General features: G+C 53.9%; 1 protein-coding gene across 3 annotated transcripts in view; it reads left to right on the top strand.

Annotated features, from left to right (window-relative positions):
* Positions 1 to 19283, top strand: part of UNC5B (unc-5 netrin receptor B) — a 53646-nt gene extending 34363 nt beyond the window's left edge. Inside the window, exons 2-17 of one of the 3 annotated variants that reach the window (XM_032695437.1) lie at positions 2781 to 3002; positions 6433 to 6576; positions 8012 to 8115; positions 8707 to 8887; positions 9457 to 9624; positions 10451 to 10615; positions 11351 to 11383; positions 11875 to 12069; positions 12344 to 12736; positions 13329 to 13416; positions 13505 to 13673; positions 13779 to 14012; positions 14903 to 15052; positions 15316 to 15480; positions 15577 to 15758; positions 16476 to 19283. In XM_032695437.1, the coding sequence (XP_032551328.1) occupies positions 2781 to 3002; positions 6433 to 6576; positions 8012 to 8115; positions 8707 to 8887; positions 9457 to 9624; positions 10451 to 10615; positions 11351 to 11383; positions 11875 to 12069; positions 12344 to 12736; positions 13329 to 13416; positions 13505 to 13673; positions 13779 to 14012; positions 14903 to 15052; positions 15316 to 15480; positions 15577 to 15758; positions 16476 to 16641 (2759 nt within the window). In that variant the 3' untranslated portion in view covers positions 16642 to 19283. Of the gene's footprint in view, positions 1 to 2780; positions 3003 to 6432; positions 6577 to 8011; positions 8116 to 8366; positions 8474 to 8706; positions 8888 to 9456; positions 9625 to 10450; positions 10616 to 11350; positions 11384 to 11874; positions 12070 to 12343; positions 12737 to 13328; positions 13417 to 13504; positions 13674 to 13778; positions 14013 to 14902; positions 15053 to 15315; positions 15481 to 15576; positions 15759 to 16475 lie in introns of those variants that run through there. The other 2 variants (XM_032695438.1, XM_032695439.1) reach the window with 2 other exon arrangements.
* Positions 19284 to 19550: the final 267 nt, after the last annotated feature.

The raw sequence follows: 19550 nt of genomic DNA, 5'->3' as shown, positions 1-19550 counted from the left end.
AAGGTTCAGGTGTTTTGGGTTCAAACCTTAAATTGAGCAGGTTTTTGTAGCCACCAAAAGCAGATGCTGTATCTGATGGGGACATCATAGTATTCCAACCACCCTCATCCCCAAAGCCACTGTGCCTCCATGAGAACAACCTTGAAGTGTTGAGCTTGAGATCCACAGCATTTATTTGGGCAGACCCCCCCTCTTGGAGCAGGGGCTTGGATGGGACCCAGCAGGTTGTTGGTACCTCCAGGGGTGTTTCACCCCCAGACCCTGTGCTGGGGGGCCAAGGTGGCTCCCATCACAGCCTGGAGCGTCACCCATCCCACTGGAGATGATCACTGGTGAGTCACAAACCTGGCATTTTCATCCCCATCCAGCCATGACTCATCCCCTCCCCGCTCCCGGATCCTCTCGGATGACCTGAGGTCCGGTTTAGCATCACCAAAGTGGCACTGAGGTGGAAGAAAACATGTCTTTGGTGTTGACTGCTGGAGGAGGACCTCTCCTTGGTCATGGTTTGGGATCAGGGACGTGCACTTCGGGGTGTCACCTCCATAGGGGAAGGACCTTCTGAAAATTGGCTTCTTTAGGGACATTGAGGCTTCGTGGGTCATTCTTTTAAACAAAACCCAGGAGCCACCCCTGCCCTGGAGATGGGTGACCAGCAAGCCCCCAGGTGGATTTTTGGAGGGTGCCTGTGCCCTTTCCCGGCTGCCAAGTTCAGGTGTGACTTTGCAGGCTGCATGGCACAGGGATACAGGGAGCATCACTTCAGGGAGGTTTTCACACGAGCCCAGGAGTGAAGTTTTGTTGGCTGCCTCTGTTGCCAGTTAGATTATCTCCTGCCAGCCCTCTTTGCCAGGGAATTTAGATTTGTGGCATCGAAGCGGTTTTTGAAATAAAAAAAACAGCAAACGACCAACAAAACAACAACTCAGCAGATGAAAAATTGAGTAGTAACTTAAAAAAAAAAATAAGGAGAATAAAAATAAAGGATATTTGCCGGTAGGACACAGGCAAGAGGCTGCTCAACAGGAGAGGGGGAGCAGGAGCGGGGGCCTGAGGTGGGCACAGGGGGCAGTGTGGGACTGCTCGGGGGGGGGGCTCACACCTCAGCATTCCCTGTCCCCCTGCCCGCCGCAGGGCCTGGGAAAATCACGGGTCTGCAAACAAGATGGGGGAGGAAATAACCAGCGGCAGAGAGGTGGGGAAGAGCCAGCCAGAGAGAGAGAAATTAGCCCGGAGTTTAATTCATTGTTTCCAAAAGAGCAGTTAATGGATTATGACAAATGTCCTACCGCTCTCCCTTAGTGCTGTGTTAAATGGAAATGGAAAGTCAATTTTCCTAAATGGATTTTAAACGACTGACCTCGTGCATTTTTTTTTCCCCTCACTGATTTTTGCTCAGGAGGCAGCTTGGTCATCTTGTTTTCTTGATGCATCTGATTATATTTATTTTTTTCTCTTCTTCCTTCTCCTCCTCCTCGCATCTTGGGATTCTGATTCTCTCTGTGCAGCACCGTTCCTTGCCAAGGGTGATGGAGGGAGTGGGCTCCTTCCTTTTCCCTGCCAGCTCTGGAGATGTTATCGCGGGGCTGGGGATATTTACTGTTTTCCTGCACGCTGCAGTGCCTGGAGTTGAGAATCACAGCTCTGGCTGAGGGAAGAGAGGAGGAGGAAAAAGCTCATAACTCCTTTGGGTGTAAAGAAAAGCCTTGCGATGTGACCTGACTGCTAGTGAGATTCCCAGGAACAACAGGTTCCCAGTGCATCCCAGCATCCCAGTGCACCTCTGTGGATTTTTCTATTAGTCCTGGGATATTTGGGTTTGATCTTAATGGGTGAAATGTCTGGAAACAGGCTTCCTGCAGATGATACTCAGCATCAGTCACATCATCTTCCCAAGCTGTTGCTGGGGATGAGCCACCCCAAGGTTCCCATTCCTCAGGGATTATGTCCCTGTGTGAGCACTGAGGTGCTAACCCCTTCCCAAGACTTTTCTTGGCCTGGCCTGAGCACACCTGACCTCTTTGTCCCGTTATTTTTGCATTTAGATGGCTTTTGAAAGCAAAAAAGCAGGAAGATGGAGGTCCCCAGGTCACTGACCCCTAGTTTCTGGGGTGGGAGGGTGTGAATCCTGGTGGCACCTTTGGGTGATATTCTCTGGAGTTGGCTGGGCTGGAAGCAATTGCTCACCTGTTGTGTGATGCTGAAATCCGAGTGTTGACAGGGGCGTGGGATCCCAAACGCAGCTCCACTGAGGATGTGGATCTCACACTGGATGTCTGAGATTTGTGCTGGGAAAATGGTCAGCATTCCCAGCACTGAGCCCTGCCAGCATTTTCCCTGGGGCATACCCGTGCATTCCTCAGGGCTGTGAGGAGGAGACCTGGGGTGGGGGACACCAGCCCCTGTGGAGCCTCTCAGTGTCCCCATCAGCATCCCTGGACCTGGGTTTGTTCTGCTTTTTCCCTTGTGGTGTCCTCTAGTGAGATCACCCAGGCTGTGGGCTCAGAGTGTGGGCGAGGGGCTGGTACCCAGGAAAAAACAGGATAAACTCCGCAGCTCTCTCACTAGCAGGGATTTAGGGATTTGCTTTTCTGGTTTTGGGGGGGCCTCCAGCCTTCTTTTGCTTTTCCAAGCATCCTCAGCAAGGGCTGTTGGTGACACCACCATGTGCAGGGCACTCCTCGGGAAGGACAGGAAGGGATGAAGCGGTGTAAGCAGGAGATGCATTCCTGCTGGGATGGGACTAAGGGCACCTCCCCACCCTCTGGCTCCCCTGGCAGGGCTGGAGTACAGCGATGTGCTGCCCGACTCCTTCCCCTCAGCGCCGGCAGAGACCCTCCCTCACTTCCTGCTGGAGCCACAGGATGCCTACATCGTGAAGAACAAGCCCGTGGAGCTCGTGTGCCGTGCCAACCCTGCCACCCAGATCTACTTCAAGTGCAACGGGGAGTGGGTCAACCAGAACGACCACGTCACCAAGGAGAGCCTGGACGAGGTCACTGGTGAGCAAATCCACCTCATTATCCCCCTGCCTCCCCTTTCCTCTCGTTTTTCCGGGTGCTTCTGCCCTTTTCCCTCATGCACAGCCAACCTGTTGAGGGCTCTCCTCCAGGCAGAACAATAGGTAGACTTTCCAGAGCACGGATGAAGGCACGATGGTGGTGCTGTGGTCACCCCCTGGAAGCTCGGGGAACTCAGTCAATCTGCTTGCACACTTACCCTTCTGCAGGACCTGGGCTTGTTAAATGGGATTTTAAAGGCAGCATGTTTAAATCCGATAAAAAAAATGGAACAGCTTTCCTGCAAAGTGCCTAATCAACACGTAGGAGTCATTGCCAGGAGGGGTGGCAAAGGCTGGCATCTTACTCAGGTTCACAGAGGGATTAGGTGTTTAATGGGTAATGAGAGCAATTGCAGGTAGGATTTGAAATGCCTTTTGATGGCAAATGAGCTCTTCCCTGCCTCAGAGGATAAGTCAGCCTCTGGCTGCCTGGAACAGGGGGTAAGAAGGTGGTTCAGGCAATTTAGGGGGGTTTTTTTCCATGGGACTGGGCTCCGCAGAGCTGCTTGGTCCATGCCTTGAAACCTCCTGGCATGAGAAGAAGGTTAGAAGTTGGATATATTGTGTGATCAAATAGATTTGCTAAAATTGGGATGCTTTAGCTCAGCTCCCATCTTTTCTGTGCCAGTTTTGGTACCTGTGGTCTGACCAGGGGTGGAGGAAAACAGTCACAGTTCCCGTGTAACATCTGTTCTCTGCAAATCCCTGAGTATGTGGCATCTGCATGTGGCATCTGGAGGGCTTTAAACCAAGGCAGCCCTTTTGAACTGCCGTGGTGTTGGCCTGAGAAGTCAGGCTGAGCTTAGAGGAGAGACTTCATTAGCCTGGAGCCACGAGTACTTTTACAGAATCTCTCCTTGTCCCTGTGGTTTTTCCCACAGCCTTGCCCTTCCCTGGCATCTCTCTCTCTCCATCCTGCACTAACCATGACCCTGTCTGTGCTTAGGCCCGTCCCTGAACCTGCTCTGCAAAGGGGGGATCATTTCTTTCCTCTGTGGCTCTTTGAGCCTGTCCTCCTAAAGCTGCTTCAGATATTCCTGGAGTGTTCTTCTTCCAGAGGAAGGGTTCAGAGATGCCATCTCTGAAGGACAAAGCTGTCCCCTTGCTTCTCCAGAGGCTGACAGGAGCAGGGGCCACAGCATTTCTCTTTTCCAGGGTGCATCTCTACCTTCCAGCTCTTGCAGAGGCCAGAGTTGAAACCCTCACCACTCCAGGGCAGAGTCAGAGCTGGTCAATGACCGAGCAGCCTTTGCTGAGGGGTTTTGAATTTATTTATAACATCTGGCCACACTGGGTTGAGCCAAAGGTCCCTGTGCCCTGTGTATGGCAGTGGAGGACGCTCAGGGGAAGAGCACTGAACCAGGACAAGGAGGCAGTGATGCAGCCTGCTCTGTTACCCTCCCAGCTTTCTGCCATCCATGATTAGGGACTCCCTGCTCCGATGGCGGTATCTGAGCAGTGTAGTCCAGCCTCAGATGAATTCCCCACTTGTTAATTTGTCTGAATGCTGTTAGGACTCATTTCTCCTCTGGATCATCCCAGCACCCTACAGCAGAGAGTTTCATGGCTTACTGATGTGCACTGTGGAAAAAACCACTATATTTCAAAGGCTCATATAATCCCAGAATGGTTTGTGTTGGAAGAGACCTTAAAGGTCATGTAGTTCCATCCCCTGCCATGGGCAGACATCTTCCCTTAGAGTAGGTTGCTCCAAACCCCATCCAACCTGGCTTGGAACACTCCCAGGAATGGAGCATCCATCTGGGAAACCTGTTGCAGGGGAAACTCCTTTGCCTTGGGCCCTCCCAGCAATCTGTGGAGGAAACAGCGTGCACCACCTCCGTCCAGGCTTCAAAGATGGTATTGCTGCTTTCAGGGAACACACCAACAGTACCTTCAGTGTGGAGGTGATGCCGTGCATGTAAAAGCTGCTGGCGTGGGCATCTCTGCCCGGCAGCTTCCCTGAGAAAAAAGGAGCTGGAACCAAAGTGGTTTAACATGCTAGAAAATCTGCATTTGCAGCGCCTGACCTTGGTCAGGAAAGCTGCTGCAAAGGGCACAGGGCAGAGCTGGGCACAAAGGCACAGGTTAACACGGTTAGTTTTTAAGTGTCCTCGGTTAAAAGCTTGGAAAAACGGACCTTTAAGAAGGTAAAAACAAGAAAAGGAACTTTTAGGATGATGTGTCTTGAATGAGCCCGGCTCAGTAATGCTCTGTCTACATCTGATCCAAAACATTTCATGTGGAAGAAAGCAAAAATAGGCCAAGTCAGGGAGGATAATTCAGCTGGGTGAGAAGGGCAGGGTGGGAAGAGCAGCCAGGTTTGGATGCCTAGGAGCCCTTACATAGTCACTCCTGTGAGCCTTGAGCTCAGCCTACAGTTTTGGGTAGTCATTGCTTTCAGGGGGACAGAAATAAGGCATTTGCAGGATGCTCCCCACCTTTCCAAGGCTGCTCAACCCACCCCACTGGAGCTTTCCAGATAGACAAGATGTGTTTGAGCCATCTCCATCCTGGGTCCTTCTAAAAACCCTAAGTTTCCCAAAAGCACTTGGCCCAAATACCTTTTCTTTGGTTTGTTTTGTTGGTTTTTGGTTTTTTTTTTTCTTTCCCCCGAATAGTGACAAAATAAATTGTATTTCCTTGTCAGCTCTCCTGCAGGAAGGTGGCAGAGAGACGGTAATTGCTCCTCACAGCGCTGGGAGCGGGCTGTAACAAAATTACAGCTGGGGAGCATGCGGCGCTCGATCGCCGTGAAATTGAGGCCTTTTTAAAATAGAAACTGCAAATAAAAGGGCAGGTATTGCTTAAAATAAGGAAAAGTAAGCCCTGAGTCTCTCCTGCCCTTGGTGATGGCCACTGATGCTTCAGCATGTTCTGAACATGGTGGTGTCACCTTTGCCACCACACCACTGCCGTGGCCGGGGTGATTGCCTGAAGATCTTCTATTTGTCTTGTTATGTTTGTATTTAAGTGGCACTGACAGAGATGGTTTCTCCCTGCAACAAAGCCTGGGAGGCATCCTTCAAACCCTGGCGGGGGGGAAGGAGTCTGGGCAGGGATACTGGTGATGTGGGAGAGGAGGGTGGAGGAGGGTGATGCCTCTAGAAATGGTGGAGAGGTCCTGGTCCTGCTCAGTCAGACTGAGGAGGGACAAAACCAGACAATTCCACGGGATCCATTCCCCTGGCTTCAAATCCAGGTCACCCTCCGGAGGGAACAGTCCCCCTGATTTGCAGAGGTGCCATCCCCAGATGAGATGCCCCTGTCCCCAAGCTTTGTACGTCCACCATCCCTCTCAGGTGCTGCCTCGGTCCCCCTCATCCCGGATGCTCCTGCCGAGCTGATGCCGTCCCTCTCTCCCCTTCCAGGGATGCTGGTGCGGGAGGTGCAGATCGAGGTCTCCCGGCAGCAGGTGGAGGAGCTCTTTGGCTTGGAGGATTACTGGTGCCAGTGCGTGGCCTGGAGCTCGGCGGGCACCACCAAGAGCCGCCGCGCCTACGTCCGCATAGCGTGTAAGTGCCCGGGACGTGCCACGCTTGCTCCCGTGGGGTTGCCCATCTCCAAAAGCTGGCTCCCTATTGAAGTCACTTTTCGATCACTTGGAATGACCCATCCTTGCTGGATGGCCCTGGTCTTCGCTCCCCATCCCAGCTCCAGCTTTGCTTCTGGGCGAGAGGCTGTGGCACTACCTGGGTTAATGCCGCAGTGCCCGTCAGCTCAGCTCTTCCCAGTGCTTTATTATCCCTAATAACCCAAGGATAGCACCTTGCACGCTCTGCCTGAATCAGCGGCTCAGTGTCCCCGTAGTCCCTGCTGTCATATGTCACTTCTCTGAGCTGCTGTTTGGGGGTGTCAGCCTGACTAAGGGCGGGTTAATCAGGCTGTTCCCTCCCCAGTTTGCTCGATTAGCAAATGAGATGGCAAAGCCATGGGAGAACAGCCAGGATTCCCCAGCCCCAAATGGATTTTGCTATTAGAGGGCTAATAATCCCACGTGTTATCCAAAACGGAGAGGGCTGATGAATTGGCTAAAGGGTTTAGCTTGAACAGGGAAAATCACGGGATCAGAGGATCATGGAATGGTCTGGGTTAGAAGGGACCTTAAAACTCATCTCATTCCAACCCCCCCGCCATGGTCAGGGACACCTTCCACTAGACCAGCCTGCTCAAAGTCACATCCAACCCGGCCTTGAACACATGTTGTTTTTTCAGAGCAGATGAGGTGAAGCGAGGGTTCCGAAGCCACATTTAGAGGGCTGGAGCTGTAGCAGAGGATTGCAGCACCATCTAGTGATGCTCCTGCTCCTTCCAAGGCTCTGGAGCAGGACACAGCCATATCCCCCACATCCCGAGGGGCCTCTCCTTCCCCAAAACACTGTCCAGCCCCTTGCTGAGGAAGCCTGCCTTTTCCTCTGCAACCTTTCCTCATTGGAATGCAATGGCCACATTTCCAGCAAGTCTGGGGATGTGGCTTAGCCAGGACCAACTAGGGCAGAGCTGAGCAACAAACCCCTTTAACCCTGAAATCTGGGAATTCTCTTCAGCACTGATGTGGGAGCTGAACTGTTCTGCAAATCTCATTTTCTCCCTTCATGAAAAGAGGGCCCTGGAGCAAGGTCCAGAGGGGGAAGGAAATAGAGGGGACAAAGAAACAGTGGTCAAGCTGAGGTTTAGCCCCAAAAGGATACGACAGGATGGGGTATAAACTTGCAACAACATGAAGGAGGAAAGATAGTGTCCTTGAGCACCACATGCTGCCCAAATGCATCCTGGAAAACATGATTCTCCAGCTCCTTCCTCCCAGGACATGTTTTGCTCTGGCTGTGCTATGCCAGAGGGATTTCCTCACTTGTGGACACTTGGTGCTGAGGTGCCCACCAAAGTTTTGGAGGTTGTCCTGCTCCTGCAGCAGCACTGGTAATCCCTGGCTTTTCCTTTCCCTCCCAGACCTACGAAAGAACTTTGACCAGGAGCCGCTGGGCAAGGAGGTCCCACTGGAGCATGAGGTCCTGCTGCAGTGCCGCCCGCCCGAGGGGGTCCCACAGGCCGAGGTGAGTGGCTCCACAGCCCCAAGGAATGCCACCCTGTTGGCTGAGGTGTCCCCTCCCTTCCCAGGGCACGTCCTTGCACATGGCTTGTGGCCATGATGAATGGCCTCGTGCCGAGACCGTCAGCTCTCACTGTGCAGCAGAAAGGTTTATTTTGGGCAGTGGATCTCTTGCTGTGACATCTAGTAACACACGTAACCTCAGCACCTGCTCAGAACACCTCCCTCACCCTTCCTGAGGTGCCCTTAACCCCTTTTAGAGGGAAAAATCTTCATCCCAAGGAGTTGGCTGAAGGGGAGCAGTCACCAGTGGGAGCGGAGGGCAGCTGGGAAAGTCAGTATGGATGGGTTTCCCTGCCAAGGTGGCGGAGCTTTCCATGCCCACAGCTCTGTCAGCCCCTGGGAGCTGTGCATTTGTGGTAGCCACATCCTTGGCCCAAACAGCTGTTATGTGCCTCAGACTTTTAAGTTTTTAAGGAGAAACAAATACAGTCAGAGGCAAGGTTGGCCAGTCAATGATTGAGGTGCTGAGGACATCAGTGGTCTCGGTGATGGCTCACTCACTGTCCTCACTCACCCCTTCCTTTATTGCCAGGTGGAGTGGCTGAGGAACGAGGACGTCATCGACCCCTCCCAGGACACCAACTTCCTGATCACCATCGACCACAACCTCATCATCAAGCAGGCCCGGCTCCTGGACACTGCTAATTACACCTGCATGGCCAAGAACATCGTGGCCAAGCGCCGGAGCACCACGGCCGCTGTCATCGTCTACGGTACCAGCCCTTGCTTCAGGGAGGGGACCTTTGCTCTGGCCATGTCCCCAGGCCAAGGGGGAACACGGGCACTTTCTGGGAGTGGTAGGAGGGAATTAAATTAGTGCATGAAATTAAGTAATAACCAATATCTGCAGAACAGGATCCTCTTATAGCTTTGCACAGCCTGTTAGGGGAGGTTCGGAGGTGTAGGGGTGGAGGTATTTCCAAGCCTTCTCTGTTGGGTAGGAAGGTGGATGGAGGCTGGACCCAGACGGATTGTTTTGATTCTCAAAGCAGCTGAAAAGCTGTGTTTGGCTGAACTTGGCTATGAAACCAAGGATCTCCCTGGGGCCAGGCACAAAAATATTTTGCCGAGTGGAAAAAAGACCAAAGCTTTGTCCCAAAGGGCTTAACTAAAAGGCTTGAGCATCTTGGGCGTGAGGTGGGATACACGAGAAGGAGTCTTGTGATTTGCTTTTCGTGAGAAGGAGCTGTACAAGGGGGTCACAGATGTGAGAAGCCAAGGTTTAGCTGCTGTCCCTGCTGAACTGGGCTCTGGTGTTAGTGCTGTCCATCTCCTCCTGCAGTGAATGGTGGCTGGTCCACCTGGTCCGAGTGGTCTCCTTGCAACAACCGCTGTGGCCGGGGCTGGCAGAAGCGCACCCGGACCTGCACCAACCCCGCGCCGCTGAACGGCGGCTCCTTCTGCGACGGGCAGCCTTTCCAGAAAATCACCTGCACCACCCTCTGCCCAGGTAAGGCAGGTTCGCAACCTGGCGTGCCCACACTGCCCATGCCCCATGTGGAATGGCCCAGCTCGGCTACCAGTGCGTCCCAAGGAGATAGGGGCTCAGGAGACCCAGTCCAAAGCACCCCCCTGGAGTACTGCGTCCAGCTCTGGGGTCCCCAGCATAGGAAGGACATTGACCTCTTGGAGTGAGTCCACCAAGATGGTGAGAGGGATGGAGCACTTCTCCTGTGAGGAAACGCTGAGAGAGTTGGGATTGTTCAGCCTGGAAAAGAGGATGCTTTGAGGGGACCTAATTGTGGCCTTCCAGTGCCTGAAGGGGCCGACAAGGAGGATAGAGAGAGACTATTTACAAGGGCCTAGACTGACAGGACAAGGGGGAATGGCTTCCCACCGACAGAGAGTAGGTTTAGATATTGGGAAGAAATTCTTGCCTATGAGGGTGGGGAGGCCCTGGCACAGGTTGCCCAGAGAAGCTGTGGCTACCCCTGGATCCCTGGAAGTGTCCAAGGCCAGGTTGGACAGGGTTAGGAGCAACCTGGCCTAGTGGAAGGTGTCCCTGCCCACAATAGGGGGTTGGAAAGAGATGATCTTTAATGCCTCTTCCAACGCAAACCATTCTATGATTCTACCCTGTTTTAGTCTCAAAGAGCTGGGGGTGTCTGCAGGGACACAATTGCCCTCCCCAGATGGCGGCAGGGCTGGATGCACTGGAATAACACTCCCCAAGGGAAGCCCCTTTGTGCTGCTGGCACCATCCCGGCACTGGGGAACGAGCCCCCGGGACCGTGCCAGGGCTTTTACTGACGCTCCTGTGTTGGGTGTCCCCGCAGTGGATGGCGCGTGGACGGAGTGGAGCAAGTGGTCGGCGTGCAGCACCGAGTGCACGCACTGGCGCAGCCGCGAGTGCGCCGCCCCGGCCCCCCGCAACGGCGGCAAGGACTGCAGCGGGGGGCTCCTGGACTCCAAAAACTGCACCGACGGGCTCTGCCTGCAGAGTGAGTACCTGGGCAGGCGGGCACAGGCGCGTGGTGCCACTGGCCATGCTGCTCCGGCGCTTGGCCACGCTGTCGCCGGCTGCGCCTGCAAGCCGGTGGAGCAGCACCACTGGCACCTGGGTTTAGGTTGTGTCTTCAACAAGGTGTTTTCAAGCAGACTAACCCCTCCCAAAGCTAGTTCTCACCTGGAGGAAAGAAATCCTGGAGATTTTTGGTGGGATCTAAATGTCCCAATGGCATTGAGACCCTCAGCCCCCCTCTAGGTTTGGGGTCTTGGCTGAAATAAGGCTGGTTGTGGTTGGTGGGGGCAAAGCAGAAGGGGTTTCTCAGCCCCACCATGAAAACACCTGCCCTGGGTCCTTGCTGGGTAGGAGGTCTGGAGCTGAGTGTTTAGGGAAGCAAACCAATAGTGGAGATGATGGTGCTGCTGTGCTGTGAGTGGGCACACTGAAGGCAGCCCAATGCTGCCACCTGCTGCTGTGTGACACCACTGTCCCCTTTAATGCCGCCATGGCCAGATATTTCCGAAGTCCTGTTAGATAGGGACATGTGTCCCAGGGCCTGGCTGGGCATGGGGATGCCCTTGTCACTGTGCTTCTGCCTTGCTTTTGGCATGCCCTGGGGTACAATGCTGATCTCCCATGCCCCCAGGCTGGCTTCCCCCCACTTTCTGCTTCATCTCATGCCCATCATCACCTTCACCATTTTTTTTTTCTAACTTTGTTTTCCTAACAGATAAAAGAGTTCTAAGCGAACCCAAAAGCCACCGTAAGTGCTCATTTCATGGCCATTTTTTTTTTCTGTTTGTTTCTTTGTTTTTGTTCTGTTGCATCTGTGGTTGGGCTCCTCAACAGCTGGGCAAGGACAGGGTGGGAAGAGGGAGCAACTAAAGCCCACCCCAAAACTCCTGTGTATTCCTCAGGATTGTCTCTATTAGGATGTGAGGGCTGATCATGCACCTGAGCTGCACAAATCTAATGTTTCTGGGATCCTTGGTGCTCAGGTGAAGTTGGCATGAGCTGTGGCCAGGTGTCCTCCAAAGGTTTGAGGGCTTCACCTCCATCTCATTCTCTGGCATCGCTCTTGACTTCTTGCTCTTAGAAAATAACCTCCATCCTCCTGCCAGCCTTCCCAGCAGGCCCAGTACTCATCTTCCCCTTCGTGCCTGAATTGGTGGTAGGGTTTGGGGAGCGCTGGTGGGTCTTGACATGCATTTCTCATGCTCCTTTTTTCACCTCCACTTCTTTAATCCCTCCCAGTGCTGGAGGCCACAGGTGACGTGGCCCTGTACGCTGGGCTAGTGGTAGCCATTTTCGTCTTCATCGTGATCCTTATGGCTGTGGGGGTGGTGGTGTACCGGAGGAGATGCCGGGATTTTGACACGGACATCACGGACTCATCAGCTGCTCTCACCGGAGGATTCCACCCTGTCAACTTCAAGACCTCCCGGCACGGTGAGAGCCACAGCCCCGTTTTCCTGGGGGAATGTGCTGATTTCTGAAGGCTGAGGGCTCCATGATGAGGGGAATCAGTGCAAAACTTTGAGCAGCCTGGTCTAATGAAAGGTGTCCCTGCCCGTGGCAGAAGGGTTGGAACTAGGTAATCCTGAAAGTCCCTTCCAACCCAATCCATTTTAGGATTCTGTGATCTCCTCCACTCAAGCAGTACTTTCCCAACCCCTTGTTTCCTCCGCTGTCTTCATCCCACCTGTGTTTCCTGCTCCCCCAGACAACTCCCAGCTGCTGCACCCCTCGATGCAGCCGGACCTGACGGCCAGTGCGGGGCTGTACCGCGGCCCCATGTACGCCCTGCAGGACTCCTCCGACAAGATCCCCATGACCAACTCGCCCCTGCTGGACCCCCTGCCCAACCTCAAGATCAAGGTGTACAACTCCTCCACCGCCTCCTCCTCGCCGGGGCTGCACGACGGCACGGACCTGCTGGGGGGGGTCCCCGCCACCGGCACCTACCCGGGGGACACCGCCAGGGAGGGGCACTTCGGGAACGTGCGGAGCAAAGCCCTGGGCTCCCAGCACCTCCTTGGCTTGCCCCGGGAGCACGGCTACAGCGCCAGTGGCACGTTTGGCTACCTGGGGGGAAGGCTCACCGTGCCAGGCACTGGTAAGCCCTGAGCTGGGAGGGGGGACTGTTTGGCTTCTGAACGATCAAGGGGTTGCTCTTGTCCTAGAAAACTTGCCTGCTGTGAGCAGCCTTTTGCTGTCCCAAAGCTGGCTCAGGGAAGAAAAGCAGCCATTCCCAAGCCAGGCATGGAAGGCTAGAGGTCACAGCCTCCTTGGGTTTCACTTGGCCTTTCTCCGTTATTGATCCAGGGCGAGCACCTTGCAAAAAGATCCAAAGATTAGGATTTTCATCCTCAAGCATTGGCCTGGCTCATCCCTGCAAGTGGTGTAGCTGTGGGCCATCCCATAGAAGCTGTGGCTGCCCCATCCCTGGAAGTGTCCAAGGCCAGGCTGGATGGGGCTCTGAGCAACCTCATCTAGTGAAAGGTTTTCCTGCCTGTGGCAAAGGGGTTGGAACAAAATGATCTTTAAGGTCCCTTCCAACCCAAAACGGTCCATGATTTTCTGATGTAGAAGTGTTTCTCTCTGGGCTGCCCTAGCTCCCTGCTGTCCTGGTGCTGTCTGGCCAGGGGGATGGGAGGGTGGTTTCTCCCTCTTTTTGTGACTAACAACACCTATGTGTTCCATTCCAGGGGTGAGCCTGCTGGTGCCCCACGGGGCCATCCCCCAGGGGAAGTTCTACGAGATGTACCTGGTCCTCAACAAGGCAGAGAGTGCCCTGTAAGTCACCCTGTGCCACCCGCATGTCTGCTCCTTGTTGGCCACCATGGAGTTCCCTTTCCAACCAGTGTCCCCTCTCCCTCCCCAGCCTGCCCTCCGAGGGCACACAGACGATGCTGAGCCCAGCAGTGACCTGTGGGCCCACTGGCTTGCTCCTGTGCCGCCCCGTCGTCCTGACCATTCCCCACTGTGCCGACGTCAGCTCCTCAGATTGGATTTACCAGCTGAAAACACAGTCCCACCAGGGAAACTGGGAGGTAAGGTGGGAACCCAGCCCAGCGGCCACCAGAGACCGTCAGCCTTGAGGGACACAAGCCCTCGGGACCATGGGCTGACCCCCAGCCTTGATGTCCCATCTGTAGGAAGTTGTGACCCTGGATGAGGAGACCCTCAACACTCCCTGCTACTGCCAGCTGGAAGCCAAGTCCTGCCACATTTTGCTAGACCAGCTGGGCACCTACGTCTTCGTGGGACAGTCCTACTCCAGGTCAGCCATCAAGAGGCTCCAGCTGGCCATCTTTGCCCCCACCGTTTGCACCTCCCTGGAGTACAGCCTCAAGGTCTACTGCTTGGAGGACACGCCAGATGCTCTGAAGGTAAATATCACCTTCCCAAAGCTGTTTGTGCTGGCAGCAAGATGCTGCCTGGTGCCTCTCAGGGTGGCCTGGCCCCAGGGAGCAGACAACCTGATGCAACTGCCTGCAAAGTGACCACAGTGAAATAATAAGGTGTTTACTGCTTTCCCTGTCCTTCTGCACCCTCTCCGAAGGAAACAGTGAGGGTGTTGCTTGTCTCCTCTGCTGGAACCCCTTCCTGCAGGCATTCCATGAGAGGTCGGGCTGCCCATGGGTGGGTTTTCTCTCTGCTGCACAGAAAGTTGTGATTTACCTCAGTTTTCTATAGATCCTCTTATTCCTGCATGGATCTGTGTGTCTCCCCTCCTCTGGAGTGTTTTGTGGTATAGACACCACCCAGTGCAGCACAGGAAGCTGGAGTTTTGATGCTTTGGCTGCCTGGACCACTGGTGTGGTGGCTGTGTGATTCCCTGTGACCTGTCCTGTGGATCCTGTCAGGATTGCTGTGGTGCCTCTAGATGGGGATGTAGGCAGCACTCTGGCTCCCAGAGTGTCTTTTTCTCCTAAAAGCTGCTGGTGTGATGGTGGGATGATGTTAAAGACAAATAGGGTGGCACCCTTCAAAGGAGTCCCTGACCCTTGTGTTGGACCTTTGCATTCTCTGAGGAGTACAGAGGCATTTACGGATGCTCACATTATAAAATTCAAGTTTAGGTGAGGCTGGTGCATGAGGTGAGTTGGCAAGTTCTGTTGCTGTGGCAAAAGCTGCTCTCCATGGCTTGTTGTTGCTGCTGGCTCTTCTTGGCAGCTCCTCTCCCCGCTCCATGCCTGGCTTTGGGCATGGAGGTGGGCAGAGAAGCAGCCCCTGCCCTTCTCCTGGGTCTTCATGCTGCCTGTCCCGCTGCCCACAGGAGGTGCTGGAGCTGGAGAGGACACTGGGAGGGTACCTGCTGGAGGAGCCCAAGCCCCTGCCCTTCAAGGACAGCTACCACAACCTGCGTCTCTCCATCCATGACATCCCCCACGCCCTGTGGAGGAGCAAGCTGCTGGCCAAGTACCAGGTGAGGGTCTGAGGGGGCTCAGAATGGCAGCACCATCTTCAGCCAGGCACCACAGGGTTTGGGAGTCCCCTGCTTTTATCTCCAGAGTTGTTTCCCAAAGGGATGGGGGAGGAAGGGGGACTGGTTTTCTGGTCTTTTTGGAGGGATGCTCACTGTGGGGTCCCACTGTCCCATCTTGTCCCTCGTGGGGTGGCTGGAGGAGGTGAGATCTCCCAGGGGAGCTGCTGGAGCCTTGGCTGAGCCCGTGCTTTGGTGGCCTGCAGGAAATCCCCTTCTATCACATCTGGAGTGGCAGCCAGCGAGCCCTGCACTGTACCTTCACCCTGGAGAGGTACAGCCAGGCCTCCACCGAGCTCACCTGCAAGATCTGCGTCCGGCAGGTGGAAGGGGAAGGGCAGATCTTCCAGCTGCACATCACACTGGGAGAGGTGAGCGCTGGGACGGTGGGGGGATCACAGTGAGGGGACACGCTCGGGTATTTCAGCTCTATGCTGCAACATCTCTCCCTGTCCTTCCCTTTGCAGCACTCCAGCTCCTTCGACACCCTCCACTCCCACCACAGTGGTGCCACCCCCACCACCCAGGTGGGACCCTACGCCTTCAAAATCCCCCTCTCCATCCGGCAGAAGATCTGCAACAGCCTGGATGCTCCCAGCTCCAGGGGAAACGACTGGAGACTTCTCGCCCAGAAGCTCTCCATGGACCGGTGGGTGTCCCTGTGCTTTGTTTTCCACTGCTGTGCCCCAGGCAGGGGGGCTTCGCTCTGTGCTCCCTCTGTGGTGCAGGCCCCAGTGAGGTTAAGTCCAGCTCAACAGGTACAACCAAAAATATGGATATAGTTCTGCATAGTTATATCCATCTCTATCCATGGATACAGTTTTAAACTGAAAGAGGAGAGCTTTAAATGAGATATTGGGAAGAAATTCTTTCCTGTGAGGGTGGGGAGGCCCTGGCGCAGGTTGCCCAGAGAAGCTGTGGATCCAGCTGCCCCTGGATCCCTGTAAGTGTCCAAGGCCAGGTTGGATGGGGCTTGGAGCAACCTGGTCTAGTGGAAGGTGTCCCTGCCCATGGCAGGGGGTTGGAATGAGATGATCTTTAAGGTCTCTTCCAACCCAATCCATTCTGAGATCCATCTGTGGGTCTCTTGGCACTTGGAATGGCCCTGGGACCAGGGCAGTCCTGTTTCTGCTTGGGTTCACCCTTAGGACTGAAGAGTAATCTCAGCAAAACAAAGCTTACATTGCTTTTGCATGAATGTCAGCTCTGTGTAGAAGTTGAAGATGGCATCTTGAGGGCTTTGGCATTTGTGTTATGGCATTCTTGCCACAGTTCATGTTGCAAACAGGTTCATGATGCTGCTCTGGCATCCTCCCTCCTTCCACCCCCGAAGGGCACCACACCAACCTCTGCTTCTCCTCCTCAGGTATCTGAACTACTTTGCCACCAAAGCCAGCCCCACCGGGGTGCTCCTGGACTTGTGGGAAGCCGAGCACCAGGACGATGGTGACCTCAACACCCTGGCCAGTGCCTTAGAGGAGATGGGCAAGAGCGAGATGCTGGTGGTCATGGCCACGGAGGGGGACTGCTGATGATGCTCCCACGGCTGGTGAGCCAGGAGGATGAAACAGGGGGTGAGGAGGGGTCCTTCCCCAACAGCTGGGGGCGGAGGCATGTCCATCCTGAGCAAGGAAGGGCAGAGGCCGTCACTCCTCCTCCCTCCCACATCACTGTCAGCCTTAGAGACCCGTCCTCAGCGTTTACAAGCAATCCAAGTGTTACGCAGCATTCCTCTTCCTCCTCCTCATGGCACGGGGAGGAATTAGGGCTTCTTGAGTCGGGATGGGGGCTTTCCTTTTCCTTCTTCTTTTGGGTTCCCCTCCTCCTCCTTTAATAGCATTTCTGCGTTGAAGAGGCGAGTTCAATCCAGGCGAACGGCTTAACTCCTGTCAAAGGCTTCAGGCAGCTTAACGAGGCAAATAAGAAAGAAAAAAAAAGGAAAAAAAAAAGTTTCTTAGGAAACGCAAATAATTTATTATCCAGATCTTTGGATGTGTCCTTTTTAAAAAAAAAAAAAGAAAAAGAAAAAAAAAAAGGCAGATTTATAATTTTTTTTTTTTTTTTTTGGTGCGTGAGAGCAAGAGCGTTGCTGTGGTCAGGGTGGCAGAGAGATTTCAATGGACACACTTTTGTAGGGAAAAGTGTGTGATCCAAGTCAAGCAAAACATGTTTACATGTCCTGGGACCCCCAGGGAGTCCGTAGGGTGAAGTGCCTCTCCGCCCCTCTGGTTCAGGGCCAGCTCAGACCCTTCCCAAGGCTTTTTCCCTTGCAAACTCCCCTTTCCCTGGCTGCAGTGCCCAGTGGATCGAGGGACTCCCTTCCACCTGTGAGGAGGGATGAGGGATGCTGCCCTGTATTTGGGGTTCAGGGTGGGGAGAGTGCATCCAGATATGGGTATTTTTAATGAATTCTTCCCTGGCACCGTTTGGGGGAGCTTTTTAGGATGACTGCGCCTTCATTTGTGCAACTTCAGTAAAAACCAAAGATTTCAGTCCTGCACCGACCTACGGACCCCAAGGCCAAAGTGGGGGGTGTTTTAAACCCAGCAGGATTTTTCAGTGAACACTCCAAACCTGGGCCCGGGGGGTCAGAGAGAGGTGAGGAGTGGCTTGTGGAAGGATCCAGGGAGAGCAGAGGGCTGATGGGCTGGGATGTGGCCTCATCTCGGGTCCATGTGCTCATCCCCGGTTTTTGATGCAGTATTTCAGGAGGGATTCAGGGAGGAATACCTCAGCATCCCCAAGTTGTGAGCCAGGCTGAGCATTTCCACATGAGGGACAGCATCGTGAGCAGTGATCAAGTTTCCATCCCTCATTGCAGCTCCTGTTTTTCCCTTTAACAGGCTTTTTGTAACGATGGGGAAGTTGTGGAGTGAATGGAAAGTAATCAAGGGGTAGGCAGGAACCAGGTTCCTCACACAGATACGGTGTCTTGATGAAGGTAAAAATTTAGGTTGCCTGCAGATAGAAATAGTTACTCAGAGAGTGCTGTATCTTAGAAATTTGTCTATTTTAAAGGAAAAAATAGAGGAAGGGGTGGTAAGCTCAGGATTAGGCTAGGTCACACGGCAAGGCTGTGGATTCTCCGTCAGTGGAAGTATTAGGAGCAGGTCCTGCTTTGGGCTGCAACGTGCGGTGTCCTGGCTGCAGAGCCCTGGCCCAGTGCCACGGGGTGCCTGTGTCATCCCACAGTGTGCAGGGGACTGGAGCACGCTCAGGGAGCCCTGGAGAGCATCACCTGCACAGGGCAGCTCGGGGAGAGCTTTCAGTATTGCTGGGGCATGAAAGGATTCCTCTGGGCAGCTCTTGGAGCCATGATGGAACACGTAGAGCCACTCCCTGTTGTGTTTCGGGATCTTTGGGCTTGTTGCTGGGTTTTTGAGGCTGTGGGAGAGAAGGGATCTTTTCCACTTGTGCCGGATGGGAAGACTGCTGCTGGGTGAGCTCCTATGTCACATGGGAAGGGTTATATCCATCCTGTAGCTTGCATTTGAGCATTTCTGAGACCCCATCTCTGAGCTAAGGAGGAATAAGCAAATTTGAAAAGAAATGAAGGCTTGATGGATAAAACCAACTGCTGGTGGTATGGAGGGCTCCTTTCTCACTTCCACGGTGTTCTCTGTGAGATGAGATACTCCTTCAGGTTGCCTCTGAATCTCTCTCGCTCCCATTCTCGCTGTCTCTCGTTTATGGATCACTGCACCAGCACATGTGTCTGTCCATCCGTTCATCCATCCGTCCTGCCCGCGGGTGCCTCTGGCTCCATCCCCATCCATTGCATTCATCTTCCCTTTCCCTTTGGCAGGCAGCAGCTGCCTGGCCCAGCTGTGTTTGGGGAGGTTCTCCCCATTCTCCAGACCAGGGAACCTGTGCTGGGAGTGGGGCAGGAGGGAGGCAGGGTTTGCCCCCTACCCTGGTCCCCTGAGCACCTGTGCCCCTCTTCCATGGGTGCAGCTCCCACACCTCCCACCACACCCAGGGGTTTCTCCAGCCAGGCCTTTTGGCAAAGGCAGCCCCGTGGTCCATGTTGTGCTGGCAGTGTCCATCTCTTGCTCCGCAGTCTGTTTCCATATTTATATGTCCGGGGGATGGGCCTGGTGGCATCCTCTGAAACCATGTCTGTTTATTCTGTAAACTAAAGAACTGTAAATAAAGTTTAGCATTCCTATTGTAACAAATTAATTTTTATGCAATAAATTATATTTCCTAGTCTAATAAAAAAAAAAAAAAAGAAAAAGAAACAGTCTGCTCCTTTCCTTTTCATCACTCACTGCTGGTTCCTTCGGGGTTTAGCACCTGCAGGGATTCAGCTCTGGCAGCATTGGCATTGTGGGGATCCCTGTGAGCATCCCTCCAATCTGTTTTTGGTTAGGATGCCACAGGCATGCCAGTGGGAGGATGTTGCTGTCGGAGTCCCTGATGGAGATGAGCTGGAGATGGA

Source organism: Chiroxiphia lanceolata, chromosome 8, assembly GCF_009829145.1.
Source record: "Chiroxiphia lanceolata isolate bChiLan1 chromosome 8, bChiLan1.pri, whole genome shotgun sequence".
NCBI lineage: Eukaryota > Metazoa > Chordata > Aves > Passeriformes > Pipridae > Chiroxiphia > Chiroxiphia lanceolata.
Note: the sequence above shows the minus strand (reverse complement) of the source record. Positions and strands in the feature narration are given on the sequence as shown.